The 27,542-nt window shown below is 40.6% G+C and overlaps 3 protein-coding genes and 1 pseudogene across 3 annotated transcripts; all 4 read left to right on the plus strand.

Annotated features, from left to right (window-relative positions):
• The first annotated feature begins 3,217 nt into the window (after window positions 1–3,217).
• LOC145489354 (uncharacterized) lies at window positions 3,218–8,674 on the plus strand. The gene has a single exon (XM_081468351.1). The coding sequence runs from the start codon at window positions 3,218–3,220 to the stop codon at window positions 8,672–8,674; it is 5,457 nt and encodes a 1,818-aa protein (XP_081324477.1).
• Window positions 8,675–14,319: 5,645 nt separating this feature from the next.
• On the plus strand, window positions 14,320–15,461 carry LOC145489448 (adenosine receptor A2b-like). The gene has a single exon (XM_081468461.1). The coding sequence runs from the start codon at window positions 14,541–14,543 to the stop codon at window positions 15,459–15,461; it is 921 nt and encodes a 306-aa protein (XP_081324587.1). The 5' UTR covers window positions 14,320–14,540.
• A 3,244-nt stretch (window positions 15,462–18,705) lies between these two features.
• LOC145489543 (uncharacterized) lies at window positions 18,706–21,978 on the plus strand (annotated as a pseudogene).
• Window positions 21,979–23,975: 1,997 nt separating this feature from the next.
• Window positions 23,976–24,896, plus strand: LOC145489628 (adenosine receptor A2a-like). Its single transcript, XM_081468679.1, has one exon. It carries the CDS (start codon window positions 23,976–23,978, stop codon window positions 24,894–24,896), a length of 921 nt encoding a protein of 306 aa, XP_081324805.1.
• The last annotated feature ends 2,646 nt before the right edge of the window (window positions 24,897–27,542 follow it).

The following is a 27,542-nucleotide window of genomic DNA, read 5'->3' on the forward strand; positions in this document are numbered from 1 at the left end:
ATGCCTCATGTTATATTTCCAGTATGTTTCAGCCACATTTTCGGTGATTAGTGTACGAAATCACTCTCAGACATCGCCACGGTTAAGCAGATTTCAACTCTCCGAAGCCCGCTTCATAACATCTATCAATATTATTTGTCTTTCGCCTCATAAGCCGCCGTTTACAAGAAGTTTAACAATTTGCTGAGATCCTAACTGACCCAGAACTCTGTTAGCAGCCTTTAAAATCCTCCTCTTAATCGAGGATTCTCATCAAGAACTCGTTTAAGCTCAGTTCTGTTTTGATCTGTTGTGCACCCGCCATTATTCCACAGATTGCGTTACATTTGACAAATGCACATTCCAACGGGTAGGGGTAGGGTGGGTAGGAAGTGAAGATGTAAAGCCATTTTACGCATTTCTGTGGCTAAACTAGTTACTGGCTTTCCCAGAATGATTTGAACATGAGCTTCTGCTTGCAGGTATTTTCTAGTTTATTTTTGCAGGGTAGGGGGGGGGGGGGTCGTGTATTAAAAAAAAAAAAAAAGGAAAAAAGAAAACGATAGACAGTATCAAGTTAAAAGATTATGATCTGTGTATCTTGATCAGCTTTATCAGTTCATCAGTGAGGCCCTATTAGGGGTTTTCAGGATACTGGATATTTGGGTAAAAAGTTAACAGGATGCAAGAAATTTAGGGGAAAAATTTATGGGGTAGAGCGTGTTTGGCAGATAAAGCGGGACAGTTGTGTCTTTCGCTGCCGGAAGTGCCATCAAATTTTGCAAAAGACAACAGACTGACGAATAGTGCGCAGGAAGTAATGATAAGCGACATTTTCTACCAAAAGGAACAACCAACTTAAAACTTGCGCTAGCTGACCATTTCAATTAACAAAACGTTTAGAAAACCGACAAATAAGAGCGATATTTGAAAGTCTAAACAACAATTTTCACCTGTTTAAATGCCACCAAGTCTGCAAGAAAAGAGAGTAGATCTGATAAGCCATAACAAACGAAACTAGCCTTATCATCCGGTGACAAACATATAAAATCATCCGCCTAACCACAAGAAGTTTAGTCAAGTCTTTACAGCTTAAAGCGCTGTCTACTCAAGAACCAACTACTAACTACAGAGAACGATGGCTAACATAACTGCCAACGATGGAAATTACACGAGATCTGCAGGGTCAGTAGATGGCCTGTATGTATTTCTCTCAGCCCTGAACATTTTTCTCTCCATAACAGTATCACTAACCAATGCATTGATCCTAATCGCTCTTCATAAAGTGACTTCTATTTATCCTCCAACGAAACTCTTGTTTCGATGTTTGGCTGTCACCGATATTTGAGTTGACCTTATTTCACAACCACTATATGCCATCTATTTCCTTTCTCTGAACACATATATAGACATTAACTGGGATGTTCTGTTCTCAATCTTTAATGTTTCCACTGTTGTTTTGGCGACAGTATCGATATTGTCCTCAACGGCAATAAGTGTAGACAGACTTCTCGCTCTGATGATGGGGCTGAGATACGGACATTTTGTAACATTAAGACGAGTACGAGCGCTCATAATTTGTGTTTGGATGCTAAGTAGCGCATTAGCTGCATGGGTGCAGTTTGGGGAAGACAAAATTCACTCCATTATTTTAAATGTGTTCTTGGTTTTGATAATTCTTTGTATCCTGACCTCAATCATCTCTTACACCAAGAGTTATCTCTGACTCCGCCATCATCAAATTCAGTTACAAGAAAACCAGCAACGACAAGGACAAACACCAAACGGAGGAGAAATTCCACTGAATATAGCGCGATACAAGAAGACGGTTTCCAGCATAGCATGGGTGCAGTTGGCATAACTCATTTGTTATCTTCCCCACTCTGTTTTCAATATTTTATCGTTTCATGATATACTACATGTAGACCTAGGCAGAGCTATAGACGTAACATTTTCTTTTCTCTTCTTAAACTCATCTCTGAACCCGATACTTTACTGTTGGAAGATCAAAGACGTGAGGCAAGCAGTGAAGGACACAATTAAATTCGCCTGTTGTGCATCATCCTAGACCTCATTAAGTTGTTGCCTGAGTTGTCAGTCGAGATCAAGCTCTGCTAATGGGCTAAAAACACCCGAGAAACCGCCAAACCGAACTTCTGCGGCTGGTAAAACTTGTTTCATGTTCTGAGCATCGCCGAAGCCCTCACAGTCTGCAGCAAACGGATTTACCTTATCCCCCAGTTAAACACTTATGTCCAGTGCTTACTCAGCTTAAAAAATTCTATCAACTGTGCTGCTGTCGATGAAACCTCGAAAACAAGATTTCGCATACCACCGAAATTTGAACTGAACAGAGTAGGAGGCCAGGTAACATAGCACGATACTGAAGGACATGATTCACTCCGCTATATTATTAATTAAACGAACGCCCAAGTAAACAGAATTAAAATCCGGACTTGGGGAGGCGCATAAGAAAACCTGTCAGCCAAGGCAAATGGTATTAATATCTTTGCCAGTGCTTTCCCAGCTACAACAGCAAGGAACCGACCTCCTTATAGGCTCTTTAACAATCTCTTAACTTGTCGAGTGTTGTTCCTGGGATTTTGCTTCGGGTTTCCTGACTTTCTTAAATACGATGAGACACTAAGGAAGTGGGGCTCGTGTGAAATTATCCAAAAAAGTAGATGTTAAAAAAAATGTAAAAATGTAAATATTATTTATAGTGGTCATGCACTTAGCTATACAAGTACTAAGCTTGGCTAGTTTACAGGCATGGCACTGAAACAAAGGAAACAAATATTTCAAATAAACGTAACATAGTCAAAAATCCCAACTGGAGGGAGGCAGACCAGTTGGCTATTTATAAAGCGTGACTACCGGGAAACAAATCCCGCTGTGCCCTGAAGCCGAGACCTCGGGATTACAACACAAGCGCCCTTGTTGAAAACTGGGACCGAGCTTGTCACGTGACTTACACGATTTGACCCCCCTCGAACACTGAACTGAAAGGGAACGAATGCAAAACTAATGCGAAGTCGTTGTTCTTGAATTGTATTCTGGAGTTTTTTTGTCTTTGAATAGAGTCTTTATCTACGAAAGTGTCGTTTGAATACGTTTTCTACATTTGGTGCCGAGACCCGGGAATTGAAACTGGGATTCTAGCGTTGTGAAGAACGTCTCAAAGGAAGCTGTTGTGAAGTCAAAGCTGCACTAGCTGAAAGCACGTGGGCGACCAACTATGCCGCCGAAATTGAGGAATTTGAAAAAATTTCGCGATGGTCACCGAAAGTTCGTCCAGAAAACTATCGAACAAGCCAAAGGGCTAATCTCTGAAGGCAATTCCATCGAAGTGAAAAGGCTGAAATTTCTTCGAACCGCCCTTGAAACGAAAATGTCGGAGCTTCAATCGCTCGACCGCGAAATTGTGGAGCTGGTGGACGACGTAAAAACCATCGATACCGAAGTCTCTGAGAGCTGTGAGATAATGAGTTCCATTCAGGAGTGTATTGTTGAGTTAGAATCTGTTTTGGAAGCTCAAGAAATGCAGGGTAAGAGTCAGGAATTCCCTTCTGTGGCGCAACTTCCTCCTTCCGAAAGCGCGGGAACTTCTCAAGATCACGTTTCGAAGGCAAAGTTGCCGAAGCTCGAGCTTAAGAAGTTTCACGGAAATCCCATACACTGGTATCCCTTTTGGGAATCTTTCGAGTCTGCGGTTCATAAGAACCCAAATTTGTCTTCAGTGGATAAATTCAATTATTTGCAGTCACTTCTTACTGGCACCGCGCGTAGTACGATCGCTGGTCTGGCCCTGACGAGTGCAAACTACGAGAAGGCAGTTGGACTGCTTAAACAAAGATTCGGAAATCGACAGATAGTGATCTCCAGCCACATGGAAGTGCTCACTAAACTCCCCAAGGTGGAATCGATAAGCGAAGTAAAGAAACTCCGAAGCTTGTACGACACAGTGGAATCTCATGTTCGTGGATTGGAAAGTATGGAAATCTCATCTGAAATGTATGGTTGCTTCTTGACACCAATCGTTATGCAGAAATTACCGGAGGAATTTCGGATCGCTATCACACGAAATTTGGAATCGGAGACATGGAATCTGAAAGATATTTTGGGTGAATTTCACAAGGAACTGCAACTGAGAGAACAATGTCTTGTCAATAACAAGGATTCCAGGCCTTCACATCAGAGAGGTGAGTCGCCATTTTCTACATCAGCTTTGTACACTGACAGTTCTGAGAATAAACAGTCTCCTCGTGTTTGGTGCTCATTCTGTAATCAAAATCATCAGAGCTCTAAATGTAATGTTGTCACAAGTATTGAATCTAGAAGGGAAGTTCTTAAAAGGAAGGGCAAGTGTTTTCTCTGTCTCAAGCAAGGACATTTGGCACGTAACTGTCAAGCACCTATGAAGTGTCTTAAATGTCAAGGTGCCCATCATGTAGCAATTTGTGGTAACCCTGATCCAACCCTGGGTGGGCAAGATCGAGAACATGTGGCCAGTGTCTCTACTAGTATGTATGTGGATCAGTCTAGAGGGTCGGTGTTGTTGCAAACTGCAACCGCTGAAGTTGTGCGTCCGGATAATGACAGTTTTCCACTAAGTGTTCGTCTGGTTTTTGACTCATGCAGTCAGCGATCATACATGACTAAGGACCTTAAAGACAAACTGGGGTTATCAGTAATTGGTAGAGAGTCACTTCTAATCAAAACCTTTGGTGAGTCTGACGCCAGGCTACGAACATGTGAAATTGTTCAAGTGGGTATCAAAACCAGATGCGATGCAATTGTGTACATTCAAGCCTATGTGGTGCCAGTCATATGTGGCCCTCTGACCCAACAACCCACAGAGCTTGCTCAGTCTAGCTACGAACATCTGCATGACCTCAGTTTAGCCGACAGGTGTGGCGGCAGAGATTTGCCCATCAGCATTCTCATTGGTGCTGATTATTATTGGTCATTGGTCGAAGGTACTATTGTGAGAGGTGCACCGTGGGAACCTGTTGCTCTTGCTACAAAGCTAGGATATGTCCTCTCCGGACCCACTATGATTGTGTCTAACCGTGACAATGGTAACACTGTGAATCTTACTGCGACGCATGTACTGAAAGTGGAAGCAAGTGTCGTCGGTCAAGATGAACTTGCCTCTGAACTTGGAAAATTCTGGGACTATGAGTCACTTGGCATTCGAGATAAAGGTTCGTCTCTGTATGACAAATTTGTTAGCGAAGTTGAATTCACTGAAGGAAGATATCAAGTACAGCTACCTTTCAAAGAGGACCATGAGCTGCTTCCAGATAATTTTGCTTTGTGCAAATCAAGGTTGGTCTCACTACTGAAACGTCTGAAATTAAAGCCCGAGATGTTAAAGCACTATGATGATGTCATCCAAGATCAGCAACAACAAGGAATTGTGGAACCTGTGGATCAAGGTGTCAACAATGGTGTGGGAAAAGTACATTACATTCCTCATCATGAAGTGATTCGCGTGGACAAGGACACCACAAAACTTCGTATTCTTTATGATGCCAGTGCACGATCAGGAAAGAACACATCAAGTCTCAATGACTGTTTGTATGCTGGTCCACCACTATCTCCCCTCATCTATGACATCCTCCTGAGGTTCCGGGCTCACAAGACAGCCCTCATAGGAGACATTGAGAAAGCTTTTCTAAATGTTTCAGTTCACCCCAAAGATCGTGACTATCTTCGTTTCCTGTGGGTTGATGATGTCACAAGCAGCCACCCGAACCTACAAGTTTATCGATTTGCAAGAGTTGCATTTGGCGTCTCCGCAAGTCCGTTCCTATTGAATGCAACAATTCGTCATCACTTGACTTCTGCTGACATCCCCAAAGAATTTGCTGAGAGAGTTCTGAAAAGTCTGTATGTGGATGACTTTGTTGGTGGAGATGATTCTGACAATTCTGTTTTCGAGATGTATGAGAATCTGAAGTCATCCTTCAAGAGCGGAGGCTTCAATATGAGAAAATGGGTCTCCAACTCTGAAGCCCTTCAGGAAAGAATTGAACAATCTGAAAGCCAGTCTTCTCAAGTTACAAGCAAGTCTGTCAAGGAGCACCCTGTTCAAGAGGAAGATCAAACCTTCTCGAGTTCCCTGTTTGAGACGTCAAAGAACCCCAGCACAGCAAAACTGAAAGTACTGGGAGTTGGATGGGATAGACGAAATGATTTATTACTCTTGGATCTGGCCTCTCCACTAGAAACTAGCAATACTTGTCCAGTTACGAAGAGAGCAATTCTTGGTACAACAAGCAAGTTGTATGATCCCCTGGGACTAATTAGTCCAGTCATCATTCTACTGAAGATCATCTTTCAATCTATTTGCAAGACAAGAGTGGGTTGGGATGACCCCGTGGATTCATTCATCCATGAACAGTGGTTAAAGCTTGTTCAAGATGCTAAGAAGGTGGGGGTGGTGGAAGTGAGGAGACACTACCACCTTGGCTTGTCATCAGGAGATTTACAAAGCATTCAACTCCATGGTTTTGCGGATGCAAGTGAGAAAGCCTATGGAGCAGTTGTGTATTTACGCCTTGAAACAACTACTGGAACTGTCTTCACCCAGCTTTTATCGTCAAAAACCAGAGTTGCTCCGATAAATGGAGAAACCATACCTCGACTGGAGTTACTAGGTGCTCTTGTTCTGGCCCGACTGGTCAATACTGTGTTGACAGCATTTGACGGAACATTGGAAGTTGATGCTGTGTTCTTCTGGTCAGATTCGCAAATTGTTCTGTGGTGGATTTGGGGTGTAAACAGAGAATTCAAGCAATTCATTCAAAACAGAGTGGTTGAGATCCGTCGACTTACAAAGCCAACTCAGTGGAATTATTGCCCCACAGAATCCAATCCAGCTGACATCTGCTCACGTGGTACGATGACCTCGAAACTGATCACCAACCAATTGTGGTGGAGTGGTCCTGAGTTCCTTAGAAAGGAAAAGCAGTGGTGGCCAAGTCTTGCAATGAACTCTGCTGAAGTCACAAGTGACGATTCAGATCCTTGCCTAGAACTGAAGAAGGGAAGCTGTAACAGCCACACAAAGCAGCATGATGGTACAGTTCTTGCAAACATTGCCTCTGGAGAGGTGACGTCAGAAAAGTCACTAAATCTTGATTGCATCATTCGCTTGGAAAGGTTCAGTAGTCTTCAAAGACTTGTGCGAGTCACTGCATATGTTGTGCGATTTGTTTCTAATCTCAAGCAAAGTAAAATGAAGAAGAGGTTAGTGGATGGAGTAATAAGGCATGAAGAGGTGGATTGTGCAAGAGAGCTTTGGATCAAGGAGGTTCAGAAATCTGTATACAACAACAAGAACTTTGACCAGGTCAAGATCTCATTATCACTGTTTACAGATGACAAGGGAATTCTGAGGTGTGGTGGTCGTCTTAAAAATGCCCCGATTCCGTATGATGCTCGTTTTCCAATATTCCTTCCAAGATGTTCACGACTAACTTACCTAGTGATAAATGATTGTCATCTCAAGGTTCTTCACAATGGTGTGAGGGACACTCTCACAGAGCTAAGGTCAAGATTCTGGGTAACAAAAGGAAGGCAGACTGTGAAAACTGCGATAGGAAAATGTTCTGTTTGTAAGAAGTTAGAGGGCAGAAGCTATGCAGTTCCTCCTCCCCCACCTCTTCCTGAATTTCGATTGAGCGATGACTTTGCTTTTACTCGAGTAGGAGTGGACTTCGCTGGGCCCATGTATGTCAAGGATGTATTCTCAAAGAATGGAGATTTGAACAAGGTCTATATAGCTTTGTTCACGTGCGCTGCAACCCGAGCTGTTCATCTGGAACTTGTCCCAAATCTGAGTGCGGAAAGTTTTATCAGAGCCCTTACTCGCTTTAAAGGGAGACGAGGAATTCCTGTCTTGATTGTCAGTGACAATGGGAAAACATTTAAGGATTCAAGAGTGCAGGCATATTGTCAGTGCGACGGTACACAGTGGAGGTTCAATGTCGAAGCGGCCCCTTGGTGGGGTGGTTTCTTTGAACGTCTAGTAAAATCAGTCAAGTTGAGTTTGAAGAAGGTCATACGAAATGCCCGGTTAAACTATGACGAGCTGTCTACTGTCCTTGTAGAAGTGGAAGCAGCCTTGAATTCACGACCCTTGACATATGTCTTCGATGAAATGGAGGAACCATTAACACCTTCACACCTGATTGTGGGCCGCAGAATTTTGTCAGTACCATCAAAGAACTCATCGAACGAAGTTGATCAAACTGAGGGAACACTTACAAGAAGAGCCAAATTCTTACAGCGAACACTGAATCATTTTTGGAACCGATGGAAGTCTGAGTATCTCACACAACTTAGAGAGTACCATCGCTACTCAAAGAGAGCAAATTCTGTCCGTAAAGTGCAAGTGGGAGATATTGTGTGTCTACATGAGAACAAAACCCCGAGACAGCAGTGGCGGCTTGGGAAGATCGAACGATTACTTCCTGGTCGAGATGGTCATGTTCGAAGTGCAGTGGTGAGAGTCAAGTCTGGTAATTCGTCAACCGCGGAATGGAGACGTCCATTGCAGAGGCTCTATCCCCTGGAAGTGAGGTTGGATAATGGAACTGCCAACCCTGTGCCCCGAGTGGCAAATGTTCCTGTTACAGTAGTGAGGGACGAGGATGTCCCAGTTGTCGTCGTGAATTCTGACTAAGATAGATGTATTGAGTTCATTCTGTTATATAGAGTTTATGCTCGTAAGATTGTTTCAACTTTAAATGAACTTTGAACTTTGATTGATGACGTCAATCAACGCGGGGGAGTGTGTTGAAAACTGGGACCGAGCTTGTCACGTGACTTACACGATTTGACCCCCCTCGAACACTGAACTGAAAGGGAACGAATGCAAAACTAATGCGAAGTCGTTGTTCTTGAATTGTATTCTGGAGTTTTTTTGTCTTTGAATAGAGTCTTTATCTACGAAAGTGTCGTTTGAATACGTTTTCTACAGCCCTAAACCACTCGGCCACGCTGCCTCCTCTTTCGTTTCACTCATGAAACGAAACCTTCCCTCGTTCAAATAATTTTAAAATCGGTCTGTTTTATGGCCAAAATAACCTGCAGATATTACTATCGCAACGTTTTAAAATGGGCAAAGCGACCCAACAATCTTTTTACCCGTGGTAAAATATCTCTCTAGTGTAATCGAAATAGAAAGGATCGTTTAACAAGGCAGTAAACGCTGGTATGTGTGCGGAAAGTCACAAAACGTGTGTGAAAATGGAGATACTTTTCATTAAAACTAAAATCCATGAGCAAAAAGTAATTCTTTGAATATCAAATTCGATTTCCAGACTCCCAAATGACATGCACCCAACGTGCTTAGTGATCTAGCCAAAAATATCTAATTGTGAAATGAGGAAGATTCTATTTGTGTAAGAGAGTCTATAATTAACAAATAAAGAAGCCTAAGCCGTGTATTACATTGTGATAAAACACGAAGGGCATTTGAGAACACGAGGGAAATGTACAAAAAACGAGCCGCAGGAGTGTGTTTTCTACATTTCCTTCGTGTTCTCAAATGTCCGGAGTGTTTTATCACGGTGTAATACACGACTTAGGCTTCTTCATTTGCTTTATGATATAGAGGTAATGTGGAAAAAAACAATAAAACACACTTTTACTGTGTTAAAGAAGCCTCGACTGTGCTCTGTTCTGTTGCAAAGCACGCAGGAAGCGGTAGAGCACGAAAGAAGTGTAGGGGAAAACACGAGACGTAGTCCAGTGTTTTTCCCTACTTCTTGAGTGCTGTACCGCTTCCTAAGTGCTTTACAACAGAACAGAGCACAGTCGAGGCTTCTTTATTTGTTTTATGATAAAGAATCCGATAATTTCCCCACGCATTGGGCTGAATTTTCGAACCAAACTTTATTTTCCAAACGAGCAAAAGTAGCGTCAGCCGTGCACTGTTCTCTGATAAAGCACGCTAAAATAAGCCAATCACAATCTTTGTTAGAATTGTTCAAATAATTTGATTGGCTAACGAAACGACAGCTGTCAATCACAACCTGGACTGGCTAAACTGTCAGTTTCGAGTAGTTTGAGTGGCTTTCCAGAGAAGAACGATGCCTTCGAAATTCGCTTTTAAGTTAATTTTTAAATACGGATCTAAAGGCAGGTGAAGGCTTGTCAAGTAGTCCAGAGGAATCCGGCCGTATTGTGGCCCATGAAAACGTGCACTTTTCCAGTGGAAATTACGAAACGCGGAGCTCAAAGCTTGCGGATGAAAATGCAAAATGCCGAGTTGAATTTGAAAGGAGCTACAGTTATTTACGGCTTGTAGCCGCGTGCAGCAAGATTGCCCGAACTAGCGTAAAAGTTAGAAAGACTAAACGGCTCCCACTGGTGCTACTCCGAGCACAGAAGAGAATATCAGAGCAAGCTTTGCACTGACCACTCGAAGGTTCACTTCGCTGAGATGACCGGAGAACGAGCGTTACTACACTACATGTAAGTATTGTTTGAGCAATTGAGCATTTTTACAAAAATAAAGCTTCTCATCGTAAACAGAGACAGTTCAGTTGTTGTTTTCTGTCGTTGTTTTACTTCTTAAGTATAATTTCTGCCTTCGTAACAAATATAATTTCTTTTATCGAAGCACTGTTTAGGTTGAGAATTTGTTTATTTCGCTACGTGTTTTGTCGGCGGGAATCTAGCAAAACTTGTTCTTTTAGTACAGTTTTAACACTACTGTTGCTAACAATGGTCTCTGTGAGCCATATTTACTACAGACAAACAGCTCGTTTCCATTGCGTCTGAATCACAGGCGATGTTTAATTTGGGGCAAATTTGTCAAACTTCCGAAGCAAAAATTTGAAAGCCAACTTACCGTCATCAACCCGTGCTCCGTTCTCTGATAAAGCACGCTCTTTCAGCCAATCAGAGCGCGCGTTATATGGAAACTTTATTATAAATATAACATGGATTTCTGACCAATCAGAGCGCGTGCAGGGTCCTATCTATATTACAATACCCGCTCTGTGTGCTTAGAAATTGGATTGTTAAAATAAACAGTCTTGGAAAACATGTGATGTTTTATTCATTTTTAAATTAAGAGTCTTGTATAGTCTTTGATACGGTGGTCTGTGGGTGACATTTCGATATTTTTCATCGCGACATAAAAATTTTGCTTTGGCAACTTAATTAAATGAACATAGCTTTCTTTTTTTGTCTTTGATTTATTGTCGATCGCAGCTCATAACTCTCGATCGCAATACATAACTCGCTATCGCGACTTACAACTCTCGATTGCGACTTATAACCCTCGATCGCGACTTATGACTCGATCGCGTCTTATAAATCTCGATCGCAACTTATAACTCTCGATTGCAACTTATAACCCTCGATCGGGATTTAAAACTTTCGATCGCGACTTATAACTCTCGATCGCGACTTATAACTCTCGCGTTCGCGCCAACACTAGGGGCCCGGTGAGAGGTAATACAGAACGCGCCGCAAGTTACAATATGGCGGACGAAGTGGAGGAGGTGTGCATTTTCCCTATGATTTTTAGTTTGTATTTGCTATATGATTGGCTTCAAAAAGGAGTAAACGTGTGTTAAGTGCCTTTGTAGCATTTCAAAGACATCAGGTTGCATTGTAATTCTTGCTCTACAGCATCCACGACTCTCTTGATACTTGAACGGATATTTCTCCTGCGTAGTCCACGACTTCTGAGGATCCTTTTGAGGTGCCATGATATACCAGCAGAAATGAGAGCACTTCCCAGTAGCTAAACAAATCCAAGACAGAAGAAATCCTCTATCAAGGCCTCTCGATTTCCATTGCCGCTACGTAAATTAGGAATGTAATTTAAAAGAGCTCCGTTGGCATGAAATCGGAAAAGGGCCACAAGAAAAGTCACAGCGAAGTACAGTACAATCCCGGTAACTCGAACTCGGATAACTCGAATTCCCCACTAACTCGAACGAAGCCCCATTTTCCATGGATTTGACCCCACTTTTCAGTCATTTTAACTCGGATAACTCGAATTCCCCGCTAACTCGAACTAAATTTCGTTTCCCTTAATAAAAATTTACCCCGATAACTCGAATTCTGGTTCATGTAACTTACCAGGGATGTCATCCCATTAGCTTTTCTTGTCCTGTAATCGGTAAAAACACTCAAAACTAACACCACAGCAATTTGATTTTAATCAGTGCAACCGACCGTTCATATATTTAACAGTCATTTTCCGATCTTACGAGTAATACTGGATGCGGTGCTTTAGCTGTCACTGTATACTGAAGTGCTGAAAAATCAGCAAACTATCAATCATTAACGTGGCAAGTTGGATATTCAATCGACCCCGGTAACTCGAACCCCCGCTAATTCGAACTGTTTTTCGTCTCCCTTCAGAGTTCGAGTTACCGGGTTTCTACTGTAATTGCGGACTGCAGCCGCCATATTACACTGTTTCGGGCAGTAAGCGCACGCGCACTGCACAGAGGAAATCAAGTTGCAAAGTTAGAAGTCGTTATAGCGGAGCTCCGGCGGCCCGATGGGTCGCCAAGCGGAGCCTCATACTCATATGGGAAGAGAAGAAAACCCAGTTGTTTTTCGACGGCGACGACGACGGAGTCGCGCAACATGGCGGCCATACTCCAAATAACAGGTGACAGAGATATGCACCCTTGCTTTACCCTGAACTTCTTTGACATTGGACATCCATGTTGTGATCAATTGACATCTGTCAAAACAAGGTATCCGCTGACCAGTATTATGTGACCATATCGCGGGCTCCAGTTTACAGCTCATCGAGGTCACGCGTTTTTTGAAGTTGACCGCAGACCAAGTGCTTGTTTTCGATTGGATTGCGGTCTCATGTCAGGTTAACTTGTTGAAAACAGGGCAGGATTGTTCGGAAGGCGGTTAACGCTAACCCAGGATTAAAAGTTAACCGAATTATAACTTTTTCTTCTATACAAATGTTTTTTGCTGTTTTGTTTCGCATATATGGTGATTATTAAAACTCAAAACAGAAGGCCAAACAATATACAGAAAACCTCACCGCAAAGTTGAAAACTCAAATTCAAATTCTACCTTTTCCTGGGTTAGCTTACTCGGGCTCTGCACAACCCGGCCCAGGAGCTACGCTTTTACGCTGGCTTAAATATATATATTTAGCTGCGATCGAGAGTTTTAATATAAGTCGCGCTCGAGAGCTATAAGTAGCGACCGACTATATCGATCGCGAGTTATAAGTTGCGATCACGAGTTATAAGTTGCGATCGAGAGTAATAAGTCGCGATCGAGAGTTATAAGCCGCGATCGAGAGTTATAAGTTGCGATCGCGAGTTATAAGTCGCGATCGCGAGTTATAAGTCGCGATCGAGAGTTGTACGGAGAGTTATAAGTTGCGATCGACAAGTTATAAGCTGCGATCGCGAGTTATACGTCGCGATCGCGAGTTATAAGTCGCGATCGAGAGTTATAAGTTGCAATCGCGAGAAATAAGTTGCGATCAAGAGTTATAAGTCGCGATCGCGAGTTATAAGTCGCGATCGAGAGTTATTAGTTGCGATCGAAAGTTATAAGTCGCGATCGCGATTAATAAAATCGCGGTCGAGAGACAAAGGAGGACAAAAAAGAAAGCTATGCTCATTTATTAAGTCGCCAAAGCAAAATTTTTTTATGTGACGATGAAAAATATCGAGGTGTCCCTTACAGGCCACCGTACTTTGATGAGTGGAAGCAACGGCTATATTTTCTGAGTTTTACGGGTATATGACAACTTTAAAATTCTTCTGATCAGCTAATTGCTAACTACATGTTAAAAGATAAAACACAAAAGAAAAAGATAGTCAATTACTACTTAGTATGCAGGTTATTTCTCAGTTGTTATGACATCCTTTATCCGTTTGTCGAACCAGATGTTGTTAGCTGCTATACCTAAATGTGAATTTTTCAGAACTTCATCAAATACCGCCTTCCTAACGTTCAAACTTTCTTTCCCATTTTATTCCTACGATACGGTTTTTGCGGTTTTCGAGGGGAAAAAAACTTAACATTTTGAGCGATGAACGGTAAACGACAGTCGTGTCAGTAGCTCGAATTATGCCTAAATATATAAAATATGCTTATGTACAAAAACATTAATGCCATTTTCTGTACTTCCATTAAAAGCTATCAAAAATTGAAAAGGTTTTATAATGAACACTCGTCCGATTCTATTTTGTGGATCTTTGTTTCTAATCATGCAGTTTCTACAAGAGGGAAAAAAAACAAACTTAGCATTTTTCCTGCCTGTCCATTTCACCGAATAAAAAGTTTAGAAAAACCAACAAAAAGGGGCGATATTTAAGTCTTTTAACCCAAACAACAATTAACACCTGTTTAAACGCCACCAAGTCTGTAAGAAAAAAAAACAATAGATGTGATAAGCCATAAAAAAACGAAACTAGCCTTATCATCCGGTGACAAACATATAAAATCATCCGCCTAACCACAAGAAGTTCAGTCAAGTCTTTACAGCTTAAAGCGCTGCCTACTCAAGAACCAACTACTAACTACAGAGAACGATGGCTAACATAACTGTCAACGATGGAAACTACACGAGATCTGCAAGGTCAGTAGATGGCCTGTATGTATTTCTCGTAGCCCTGAACATTTTTCTCTCCATAACAGCATTACTAAGCAATGCTCTGATCCTAATCGCTCTTCATAAAGTGACTTCTATTTATCCTCCAACAAAACTTTTGTTTCGATGTTTGGCAGTCACCGATCTTGGGGTTGGCCTTATTACACAACCAGTGTTCGTCATCACTCTGCTTCCCGAAATAACAGATCTAGACATTAACTGGGATGTTATGAGCTCCATCTCCAATGCTTCAGTTGTTGTTTTTGTGGCAGTATCGATATTGTCCTCAACGGCAATAAGTGTGGACAGACTTCTCGCTCTGATGATGGGGCTGAGATACGGACATGTTGTAACATTAAGACGAGTACGAGCGCTCATAATTTGTGTTTGGATGCTAAGTAGCGCATTAGCTGCATGGATACAGTTTGGGAAAGTGGAAATTGGAGGAAATGTGTTCTTGGTTTTGATAATACTTTGTATCCTGACCTCAATCATCTCTTACACCAAGATTTATCTCCGACTCCGCCATCATCACATTCAGTTACAAGAAAACCAACAACAACAAGGACAATCACAAAACAGAGGAGAAATTCCACTGAATATAGCGCGATACAAGAAGACGGTTTCCAGCATAGCATGGGTGCAGCTGGCATTACTTATTTGTTATCTTCCCTTTTCTGTTTTCCGTATTTTATTGTTTCATGATGTACTAAACCTAGGCAGCGCTTCAGGCGTATATGTAACAGCTTCTTTTCTCTTCTTAAACTCATCTCTGAACCCGATACTTTACTGTTGGAAGATCAAAGACGTGAGGCAAGCAGTAAAAGACACAGTTAAATTCAACTGTTGTGCATCATCCTAGACCTTATTAAGTTCTTGCTTGAGCTGTTAGTCGCGACACAGCTCTGCTGATCGGCTAAAAACACTGGAGAAACCGGCAAACAGAATTTCTGCGGATCGTAGAGTTTGTGACATATTCCTGAGGATCGCCGAAGCTTTCGCAGTCGACAGCAATTACCTTACTCCTATTAAACACTTAATGGGCTTAATGCCCAGTACTTTCTCGGGCCTAAAAAAAGTCTTTAACTGTGCTGCCTCGAAAACAAGATTTCGCACATCACCGAAATTTGAACTAAACGGAGTAGGAGGTTAGTCAACATGGCACGATACTGAAGGACATGATTCACTCCACTATGTTATTAATTAAACGAACGCCCAGGTGAACAGACATAAAAGGCGGACTTGGGGACGCGCATAAGAAAAACTGAAAGCCACGGCGAAGGGTATTAATATCTTCGTCACTGCTCCTCAGCTACAACAGCAAGGAAACGACTTCCTCAAGTTCTCTAAAAAACTCTTAAGTTCTCAAGAGCGTGGTTTGTTTCTAAGATTTCGCCTCAGGCTTGCTAAATTTTTTCTGTTCGAGACATTAAGCAAGTGGGGTTTGCGTGAAACTATCCAAAATAATACAACACTGCTTGAAAACAAAACTGCCATCTGTCGCTCAAAGAATTTTGAAATCGGCCTCTTTGATGACCGGCAAAATAGCAAGCAGATATTACTATCTCAACGTTTTAGAAGAGGCAGAGCGACAAAGCAAGTTTTCAGCCGTGATAAGATACCTCTCTAATATAATAGAAACAGGAAGGATCGTTTAACAAGGCAGTAAACACAGATATGTAAGCGAAAAGTGACAGAATGTACTGATGTAAAAATGGCGATTCATTTTATTGAAACTAAAGGCCATTAGAAAAAGAAAGTTTTTGAAAATAAAATTCGATTTCCAGGCTCCCAAATGACATGCACCCAACATGCTTCCCGATCTAACGAAAAATGTAGAATTGTAAAATGACGAAGATCCCATTTGTACAAGTGAGGCTAAAATGTCCGCTAAGTTAGGGAGTGTTAAAAAAATTCGATTATTAAAATAAACAGTCTGGGGAAACATGTGATGTTTTAATTCTTGTACAATCTTTGATGGATTTGAAGCAAAAAAAATATTTTCGGAGTTCATTTCACTCGAGTTTCTCCGCTGGATCTTAAAACTTACTTCGACTTTATAATGAATGGTTTGATAAGTATAACTTTCATTTTACCAAGCATAGTTAGGCGGCGGTGTTTTTAAACCGAAAACATCTCCGCTGCAGATAAAACAGTTTGTAGGTTGTTCGATTAACGATCACTTATGCTAAATTCAAGAAAAAATGAATACAAGTATATGACAACTTCAAGTTAATTGCCAACTACATATTAAAAGATAAACCACAAAAGAAAAGATGATGAATTACTGCCATATATAGCTATGCCGACTTCCCGTTATAAGTTTTTCAAACCAGATCTTCTTAGCTGTTTTACCGAGCTGTGAATTTTTCAGAACTTCATCGAATGCCGTGTTCTTAACGCTCAACCTTTCTTTCTCAGTGTATTCCTAGGGTGTTGTTTTAGCAGTTTTCGCGAGAACAACCAACATTTCAAGTGATGAAGTAAAAGACAGTCATGTCAGAAAAACATTACCCGACATTTTCTGTGGCTTCCATCAGAAAATTGAAAACGTCTAATAATGTACACACGCCTGAATTTGCGGATCTCTGTTTCTAATCAGTTTCTATCGAAAGGAACAACCAACTTCAAATTTGCGCTGGCTGACCGTTTCAATTTACAAAACGTTTAGAAAACCGACAAATAAGGGCGATATTTGAAAGTCTACTAAAATGACAAACGACAATTTACACCTGGTTAAATGCCACCAATTCTGCAAGAAAAGATAGTAGATCTGATAAGTCATAACAAACATAACTAGCCTTATCATCCGGTGAAAAACATATGAAATCATCGGCCTAACCACAAGCAGTTCAGTCAAGTCTTTACAGATTAAAGCGCTGTCTACTCCGGCAAGAACTAACTACTATCAACGATGGAAACTACACAAGATCTGCAGGGTCAGTAGATGGCCTGTATGTATTTCTCGCAGCCCTGAGCATTTTTCTACCCATAACAGCATCACTAAGCAATGTTCTGATCCTAATCGCTCTTCATAAAGTGACTTCTGTATTTATCCTCCAATAGGCAGCAGGACTCGCTTTGAGAAAGACGCTAAAGTTAGATAGCTATCACCCAAATGACATGTACCCAATGCACTTAGCGATCTAACAACCAAAAATGTGTAAATGTAAAGTGGTATAAACGCTATTTCGATATATGAAGATAAGACGACCACTCAGTATAACGAGGAAAACGATTATTGAAATAAACAGTCACAAAAATATGAAGTTAAATATTGACTCCTCTGAAATCTTTGATGGGCTTGAAGAAAAAGACATTATTTTGAGTGTTAATTCCACTGGATTTTCGCTGATCTTTTTGTAAAAATCATTTGTTTAATGCAATGGTGTAAAACTTATCACTTTCATTTTTATCAAGTGAAAATTATTTGTAGGCGACGATGTTTTTCACCCGAAAACACCAAATCTCTCCAGACAACAGTTTGTATGGTAAGATATTTAATTTGGAGAAAGTAACGCAGACCTTAGTAAAAAAAAATAATGAATTGCTACGTAGTATGCAGGTTATTTCTTGTTATGACTTCCCTTTATCAGTTTGTCAAACCAGATGTTATTAGCTGTCATACCGAGCTGTGAATTATTTTAATAATTGAACGCATGAGCGTGTCAGGAGCTCAGATCATGTCTGAATATATAAAATATGCACATATACTAAACACATAAATTGACATTTTATGTAGCTTCCATCAGAAAATTAAAAACGTCTAATAATGTACACTCGTCCGATCCTATTTTGCGGGTCTCTGTTTCTAATCAGTTTCTACCAAAAAGAACAACCAACCTAGCATTTTCGCTAGCTGTCCATTTCAACTGGTAAAAAGTTTAGAAAACCAACCAACGAGGGCGATATTTAAAAGTCTTTTAATACAATCAACAATTTACACCTGTTTAAATGCCACCAAGTCTGTAAGGAGAAACAATAGATGGCTTTATCATTCGGTGACAAATATGTAAACTCATCCGCTTAATCACAAGCAGTTCAGTCAAGTCTTAACAGCTTAAGGCGCTGCCTACTCAAGAACCAACTACTAACTAAAGAGAGCGATGGCGAACATGACTGCCAACAATGGAAACTACACGAGATCTACAGGGTCAGTAGATGGCCTGTATGTATTTCTCGCAGCCTTGAATATTTTTCTCTCCATAACAGCATCATTAACCAATGCATTGATCCTAATCGCTCTTCATAAAGTGACTTGTATTTATCCTCCAACAAAACGTTTGTTTCGATGTTTGGCGGTCACCGATATTTGCGTTGGCCTTATTACACAACCACTGTTCGCTATCTATCTGCTTTCCCAGATAAAAGATCTAGACATTTTAAACTGGGTTGTTATGATCTCCGTGTACGTTAATGCTTCAACTGTACATGTTGTTTTGGCGACAGTATCGATATTGTCCTCAACTGTAATTAGTGTGGACAGACTTCTCGCTCTGATGATGATGATGATGATGATGATGATGATGATAATAGTAATAATAATAATAATAATAATAATAATAATAATGGCATTTCGGGCAGTATATCCACAGGGTAGTCTCCTCCGCAGCCGTTTTTTTGGGATGTCACGCAACGCTCCCCCAAAGAAACGGCTGCTCACATCCGAACCACATTCTTTTCCTTTTGTGTTTGTGGTTTGTTTGCGCTCTGTTGAACAGACCAATCACATAATAGCAAAGTGTGAATGACGTAAGCTTTCGCACGAAAAGGTCTGCGGTGCGAACACGCGAGGGATTTCTGGCTTTTGTTTCACGCCGCACGTCGCCAAAAATAGGCGGTGTTCGCAGGTTACGATCATGACGGACGAAAAAAATTGTAAATGAAAGTCCTAAGTACAAGTGCTTCATGTGCTCATCGCTATGTTCAGCTATAAATGAGACATAAGTTGCGGTTACACATCGTCCTTTTACCGTGGTAAAAAGGCTCTTTACCTCGGGAAACTCATAAATCGTGTGTGGCCGCCATTTCCCAAGGTAAATTTACCGCGGTCCACTTCCATGGATACATCAAAAAGAACAAAAGAATCCCCCATGACATTTACCGAGGTTAATAGGTAGGTTTTTCAAATACCCCAAGATAAAACGACCAATCGCGAGGCAAAACTAAGATAAGAAAATAAAATCAACAGAGGAATTTGAAATTTGAAAATATGATGGCGTGAGGTTTAGTTTTCCGGAGGTCAACCTTTGCGTGTTCAAGGCAGCAAAAACGTGCTCTTTCTTAGAATCATGGCAGGATGGCGTTCTAATTTGTAAGTATAAAGCTGTTTTTTTTTGGTTTTTTTTTGCTCATTTTGCGTTTAAATATAACACAAGCCAAGGAAGATCTATAGTACATTTTCTTACATGTGTTTCGATTCCATCCCTAGGCCTAGAGACAACCAACAAGGAGATTTGTACAATGGATTTTTATTCAATCGAAACCGCCAGCCTGATGGGACCAGTGAAATGCCCAGTTTTCAAGATGCTTTTCAAAGTGCTCCTGGTTTTTTTTTACCCTACGAACTATGGCAACATTTACGGGCCAGGACCGTTTTCACGTCCAGCTGATCTCCAGGATTATACATCTTCTTCGCCTGTAGCTTCAGAAAGTTCAGGATCATCTCAGTCGCAAAGTCCGGGAGCCAGTGCTCAAGATGATTTCCGCGCAAGCAGCAAACATTTGTGGACGTGGAAGAACCCAAACACTTCTGGGAGCGCGTGCACATGCTTGATTATTTCGCCGCGCTATTAGGTAGTTGATACTGTGCGCTATGGCGTTAATAAAGCCCAAACGGAGTCTTCGCCTTCTAATTCTTCGCTGTATAAAAAGCTGATAAAGCAAAGCATTAGAGGACTGTCGAAACAGTATAAGTAGCAGTAGCGAGACGATGCTTGCAAGCTCCCTCGAATTATCCATTTTCGCATTTCGCGCCGAAACCAGTCAAGTGTGTAAGATTGACCTTGGTAAAGTATTTCGTGTGTGACCGCAAACACCTTGGTAACGTAATTCCCGCGGTAAGTTTACCTTGGTGTTATTTACCTTGGGAATGCTTTTTACCTTGGTATGTGTAACCACAACTAATATGTATATTTTCTCGAAATGTCAAATTGTAAGCGTCAATCAAGGGCCAAACGCTTCCTACAGATTGTAATCAGGCCGGAAAGAGCGGCATTCAGAACTCGATGTCAACAAATCGAGCGAAGCTACTTGATTTCCTGGTTCCTTTATTAAGTTAAAATAGATATCTTCCTTCTCGACAGTAATTTTTTGAGTTGAAAGCCTCTAATAATTAACTTGAACTTTGAAGAGTCTTCAGCTACATAGAAAGCTCGTGCAAGCGTCGCCGGTATTTTTCGGCGTCCCTAAACAAAAGCCGGAAATCTGTATGTTTATTTGTGACATCTCCCACGACGGGATACAAAGATAAAAAACATTTCCTGATTGGACAAGTTTCAAAGGGCGAATTTGGCGCGAAAACGTTCTTGAAAATGGAACGGAAACGCTGATTGGCTAATTTCGTGAAAGAAATGTTGTTCGGATGTGAGCAGCCGTTTCTTTGGGGGGAGCGTTGCGTGACATCCCAAAAAACGGCTGCGGAGGAGACTAATCCACAGGGTGGCTCTTCGCCTGCCCGATGCTAACTAAATTTACAATTGTAAAAAGGTTCAAAGATATCTAAAAAATTTATATCTATATGTAAACGAGATAAAATTGTGTTTTAAGATATACTAAAATAAATAAATGAATAAATAAATAATTAAAATTATGCCAGATGTTCTAAAGCTCTCTTAAAAATAATGTTTTTGATGATGTTTTTGATGATGGGGCTGAGATACAGACATGTTGTAACATTAGGACGAGTACGAACGCTCATAATGTGTGTTTGGATACTAAGTTCCGCAATAGTTGCAGGGTTGCTGTTTGGGGAAGACAAAATTCACTTCATTATTTTAAATGTGTTCTTGGTTTTGATAATACTTTGTATCCTGACCTCAATCATCTCTCACACCAAGATTTATCTCCGACTCCGCCATCATCAAGTTCAGTTACAAGAAAACCAACAACGACAAGGACAACCACCAAACGGAGGACAAATTCCACTGAATATAGCGCGATACAAGAAGACGGTTTCCAGCATAGCATGGGTGCAGTTGGCATTACTTATTTGTTATCTTCCCTTTTCTGTTTTCCGTATTTTATTGTTTCATGATGTACTAAACCTAGGCAGCGCTTCATAGGTAACATTTTCTTTTCTCTTCTTAAACTCATCTCTGAACCCGATACTTTATTGTTGGAAGATCAAAGAAGTGAGGCAAGCAGTAAGACACAGTTAAATTCAACTGTTGTGCATCATCCTAGACCTTATTAAGTTCTTGCTTGAGCTGTTAGTCGCGACACAGCTCTGCTGATCGGCTAAAAACACTGGAGAAACCGGCAAACAGAATTTCTGCGGATAATAGAGCTTGTGTCATATTCCTGAGGATCGCCGAAGCTTTCACAGTCTACAGTAATTACCTTACTCCTATTAAACACTTAATGCCCAGTACTTTCTCGGTCTAAAAAAGTCTTTAAGGTCGTATTCCTCACATTTGCATTGCGCATCCTTACTACGCATAATTTATGGCGTCATAAGCGCGCGCTTGTACACGCGCGTATTGAAAACATGACGGATTTGCCTTGATATTGAGCTCTTTCAGTTGAAAAATGGCTCTAGCTCACCAATGAGCATGGGCACCCCAATTTTTTTTCCAGTCGTTGTAATCAACTAATCATAAGCTTTGCGTGAGAAAAGACTGATCTAATTTCTATTGCTGAAAATTGAATAAATAAGAAAAATAGCAAATACACTGTGGTCTTTTCTATTTTGCAGTCGGTAACCACGGCAAGAAATTTGGTTCAAATTTTTAATCAAGGACTTAGCTTTCTGTCTGAATCAAAATTAAACGTTTATTTGTGTCCGACACAATGTATTGACGGTAGTTTAATGCGTGTTCTTATGAGTCGGGCTTACAAAGATGTTACAATTACTGGGAATGCGTTCTTATAATAAGCATTAAATAATGCAAAAATGGGGCATTTTCAATGCCTCACTGCTCCTTAATGAGCATGGGCACCCCCCTTTTTTATTTCAAAATTGAAGTTATCATATGACAAATATTCAGTAGACAAAGTTTGAACAAAAATCTATTGTCACTTTTATTTCAGAGGAATTACCTTAACTGTGCTGCCTCGAAAAAATTGCTGGATGAACTCGACAACGATCGCGATCACGAAGCCAGCGAGCAAGCCGAAATGAGCGCAAGCCGCGCTGAAATACTGTTAAAAATTTCGAACGTTAATATAGTAAATTAAGAGATAATTTCACGTTTACTAACCTTGGAATTCTGACTTCACACATGAAAAAGCGGTTTATTAGCATTTATTCACTGGTGCATAATTTACCGCGTGCCGTCGCGGGAAATTTGTACCTGTTCCATGTGAACTGTCACAGTCCTATTGTTATACAGAAAGTTAATTCCTCTGCGGTGTCTCCCTTGGTGTGATGATCTCATAGCACTTGGATGCTGCCGAATTTAAATTTTTTTTCTGTTTCTCGAAAGTAAAACATAGGCGAGTTGTACGTGCATTTCGAGTTCCAGGTCGGCAGCCCCTGGACCAAATTGGCTGAAATTCGGAGAGAATGTTGTCAGAACGTTCGCCGACAAAACCGTGTCTGCGAATTCTGATTATTCTTTTCATTAAAAAGTTATGCCTTTTTTTTCGCGGGCAGTCCTATTTTTTTCTCTTTTCTAACTTTATCCTCTTGTAAAATAATAACAAACGCATAAGCCAAAAACCTGAGACACGGTTTTTGAGGTCAATGTGTGAAGAAACGGATGCCATGTTAATCATTTTCTCCGACCTAAATTTAGCGGGCGTATACCTTGATTTATGAGTTCGTGAAGCTTTGTAAACATATTCACAGTTTCGAAACACGGTAAATTTTTACCGTTTTAAACAGGTCGGGTCATAATCTGTAGTTATTAAGCTTCCACTAAATATACGGTTTATATGGGTTTTTGCTGAAACCACGAACGCTAGAGCGGACCGCGCGCGGATGGTCAAATGGGTTATACTGATACCTTAACACAAACAACAATTTTCACCTGGTTAAATGCCACCAAGTCTGCAAGAAAAGAGAGTAGATCTGATAAGCCATAACAAACAAAACTAGCCTTATCATCCGGTGACATACATATAAAATCATCCGCCTAACCACAAGAAGTTCAGTCAAGTCTTTACAGCTTAAAGCGCTGCCTACTCAAGAACGAACTACTAACTACATAGAACGATGGCGAACATAACTGCCAACGATGGAAAATACACGAGATCTGCAAGGTCAGTAGATGGCCTGTATGTATTTCTCGTAGCCCTGAACATTTTTCTCTCCATAACAGCATTACTAAGCAATGTTCTGATCCTAATCGCTCTTCATAAAGTGACTTGTATTTATCTTCCAACAAAACTTTTGTTTCGATGTTTGGCAGTCACCGATCTTGGGGTTGGCCTTATTACACAACCGGTGTTCGTCATCACTCTGCTTCCCGAAATAACAGATCTAGACATTAACTGGGATGTTATGAGCTCCATCTCCGATGCTTCAGTTGTTGTTTTTGTGGCAGTATCGATATTGTCCTCAACGGCCATAAGTGTAGACAGACTTCTCGCTCTGATGATGGGGCTGAGATACGGACATGTTGTAACATTAAGACGAGTACGAGCGCTCATAATTTGTGTTTGGATGCTAAGTAGCGCATTAGCTGCATGGGTGCAGTTTGGGAAAGTGGAAATTGGAGGAAATGTGTTCTTGGTTTTGATAATACTTTGTATCCTGACCTCAATCATCTCTTACACCAAGATTTATCTCCGACTCCGCCATCATCACATTCAGTTACAAGAAAACCAGCAACAACAAGGACAACCACCAAACGGAGGAGAAATTCCACTGAATATAGCGCGATACAAGAAGACGGTTTCCAGCATAGCATGGGTGCAGCTGGCATTACTTGTTTGTTATCTTCCCTTTTCTGTTGTCAATATTTTATCGTTTCATGATGCACTACATGTAGACCTAGGCAGCGCTTCATACGTAACATTTTCTTTTCTCTTCTTAAACTCATCTCTGAACCCGATACTTTACTGTTGGAAGATCAAAGACGTGAGGCAAGCAGTGAAGGACACAATCAAATTCAACTGTTGTGTATCATCCTAGACCCTATTAAACTGATGTGAAGTTTATATGAAATAATTCATATATGAACTGCGGTTGTAGATGAAAGTGAAGAATGATCATCGCAGTTAATTTTCCAATTTAAGCAATTGGAAAGAAGAAGCCTGAAAAAAAGAAAATCAGGGCTTCAACGGGATTCGAACCCGTGACCTCCGCGATACCGGTGCGATGCTCTACCAACTGAGCTATGAAGCCACACATTGGGAGCGAGGTCAATTGAGTTCATATCTTCCCGTGAGTAGTGAAATGATGTGAAGTTTGAACTACAACCGCAGTTCTATGAACTACAACTATGAACTACAACCGCAGTTCATATATGAATTATTTCATATAAACTTCACATCATTTCACTACTCACGGGAAGATATGAACTCAATTAATTGACCTCACTCCCAATGTGTGGCTTCATAGCTCAGTTGGTAGAGCATCGCACCGGTATCGCGGAGGTCACGGGTTCGAATCCCGTTGAAGCCCTGATTTTTTTTCAGGCTTCTTCTTTCCAATTGCTTAAATTGGAAAATTAACTGCGATGATCATTCTTCACTTTCACCCTATTAAACTGTTGCTTGAGTTTTTAGTTGAGGCCAAGCTCTGCTGATGGGCGAAGACATCCGGGCAACCGGGTAACAGAATGTCCGTGAATAGAATCGAAATAAAGGAAGAATCGTTTAATAAAAGCAGTACTTGGCTCAATGCATGTTAAAATGGCGAAACTTTGAAGTAAAACCAAGGACTATCGGGAAAAAGTAATTCGTAAAAATAAAATTCGATAGTCGACGGCCCCCAAATGACCTACACTCAACGTACTTAGCAATCTTGCAAGGAAAATTTCTAGTTTTCAAACGACACGAATGCTATTTGTACATGTAAAGGTACGGTAGACTCTCAGCTAGCAGAAAAAAACGATCACTGAAATAAAATGTCTCGATAAAACATGCCCTGGTTTATTCACATTTTGTTTTAATTTCTTAAATAATCGGTGATGGGTTTGAAGCAAAAGGTATCATAACGTCCATTCATAACGTCCTTTCATCTGTTTGTCAAACCTCCTAACGTTGAGACTATCATTCCCAATGTATTCCTACGATGTCGTTTTTTTAATTTTTACGGGAAAAACTAACATTTTGAGTAATCATGTGTAAATATACATAATATGCTTGTATACATAAACATAGCTTTCATCAGAAAATTGAAAAGGTCTAAGAATGCAGGTGATTTCCCTTATCAGGTTGTCAAAACCACATGTTAGCTATTATACCGAGCTGTGAATGTTTCAGAGCTTCAACAAATGCCGCCTTCCTAACTTTCAAACTTTCTTTCCCAGTGTATTCCTACGATGTCGTTTTATTAATTTTCACGGGAAAAACTAACATTTTGAGTAATCATGCGTAAATATACAATATGCTTACATACATAAAGCATTAGCTTCCGTCAGAAAATTGGCAAGGCCTTAAAATGCACGTGACTTCCCTTAGCAGTTTGTCACACCAGATGTTAGCTGTTATACCGAGCTGTGATTGTTTCAGAACTTCAACAAATGCCGCCTTCCTAACTTTCAAACTTTCTTTCCCACTGTATTAAATCCTACGATGTCGTTTTAGCAGTTTTCACGAAAAAAAACTAACATGTCAGTGAAGAAGTAAATCAAAGGCCTAACAAGGGCTCGGATCATGTCTAAATATATAAAACAAGAAAACATTAACTGACATTTTCTGCAGCTTCCTTCCTGAGAATATTAAAAACGTCTATGAAAGCACACACGTAAATAGACCACTTTCCAGTTGCCTCTTGCCTGTCTGTCAAAACGAGTCTTCGTGCGAAACCGTTCATATGGAAATGCGTTCTGCCTAAACGTAAAGGTTTATTTCCATACGAATCAAACTCATTTTCATATGAAAGGTTTTGCACGGGGACTGGTTTTGAAACAGAGGCACCAGGTAGCTCGGAAATGGTCTATTGAAATAAATGTTCTCCACACTATTGCATAGAATTCACTTTCCGTTCGAAATTACTAGCTTTATTTATTAGATGTACTGAAACAGCCGGCGGTTGAGTCTCCATAAATCCGCCAAATACTGCCGAAATATACAACCACCTCGTACGCCGTTTACAAGCAGTTTTTGACTGTTTAAAATTTACATCAAACATTTCCAAATACCAAAACCCAGCCAACTGCAAAAGAAACCTTGAATTTATCACAAGCCAACAAGTAAACATTTCATTGTTTCGTTCTTTTCCAGGCCTTTCCACTAATATCAAGTAAAATCGTCTAAATATCTTTCCGGTGATTCTCAAAAAAAAATTCTAAATATCACAAAGCTTTTTCTGAATATCTTGAAAACCCATAACCCATAAGCATCTCTTATTTTTATTTTAAAAATAAACTGATTTTGAAGTAATATATCAAACATGAAAGACCGTGTTTGACCACATTTCCACACACCGAGAAGAGAGTTGCAAATGCGACGCGCAGCGGAGTATTTTTGACGAACATCGAGGTGTTTGAAAATGTGGTGAAACACTATTTTGGGTACTTGATATATCTTCACAATCGACTCAATCGAGACACAGTAGTGGCAATAGTTATGTAGTCACCCCAAAATCCCACGCAAGTGCAGGAACGATTAT

The sequence above is a fragment of the Orbicella franksi genome, chromosome 1 (genome assembly GCF_964199315.1).
Source record: "Orbicella franksi chromosome 1, jaOrbFran1.1, whole genome shotgun sequence".
NCBI lineage: Eukaryota > Metazoa > Cnidaria > Anthozoa > Scleractinia > Merulinidae > Orbicella > Orbicella franksi.

Bases quoted from the DNA above. Each gene is read 5' to 3' on its own strand.
- LOC145489354 (XM_081468351.1), top strand. From the start codon at position 3,218: ATGCCGCCGAAATTGAGGAATTTGAAAAAATTTCGCGATGGTCACCGA.
- LOC145489448 (XM_081468461.1), top strand. From the start codon at position 14,541: ATGGCTAACATAACTGTCAACGATGGAAACTACACGAGATCTGCAAGG.
- LOC145489628 (XM_081468679.1), top strand. From the start codon at position 23,976: ATGGCGAACATAACTGCCAACGATGGAAAATACACGAGATCTGCAAGG.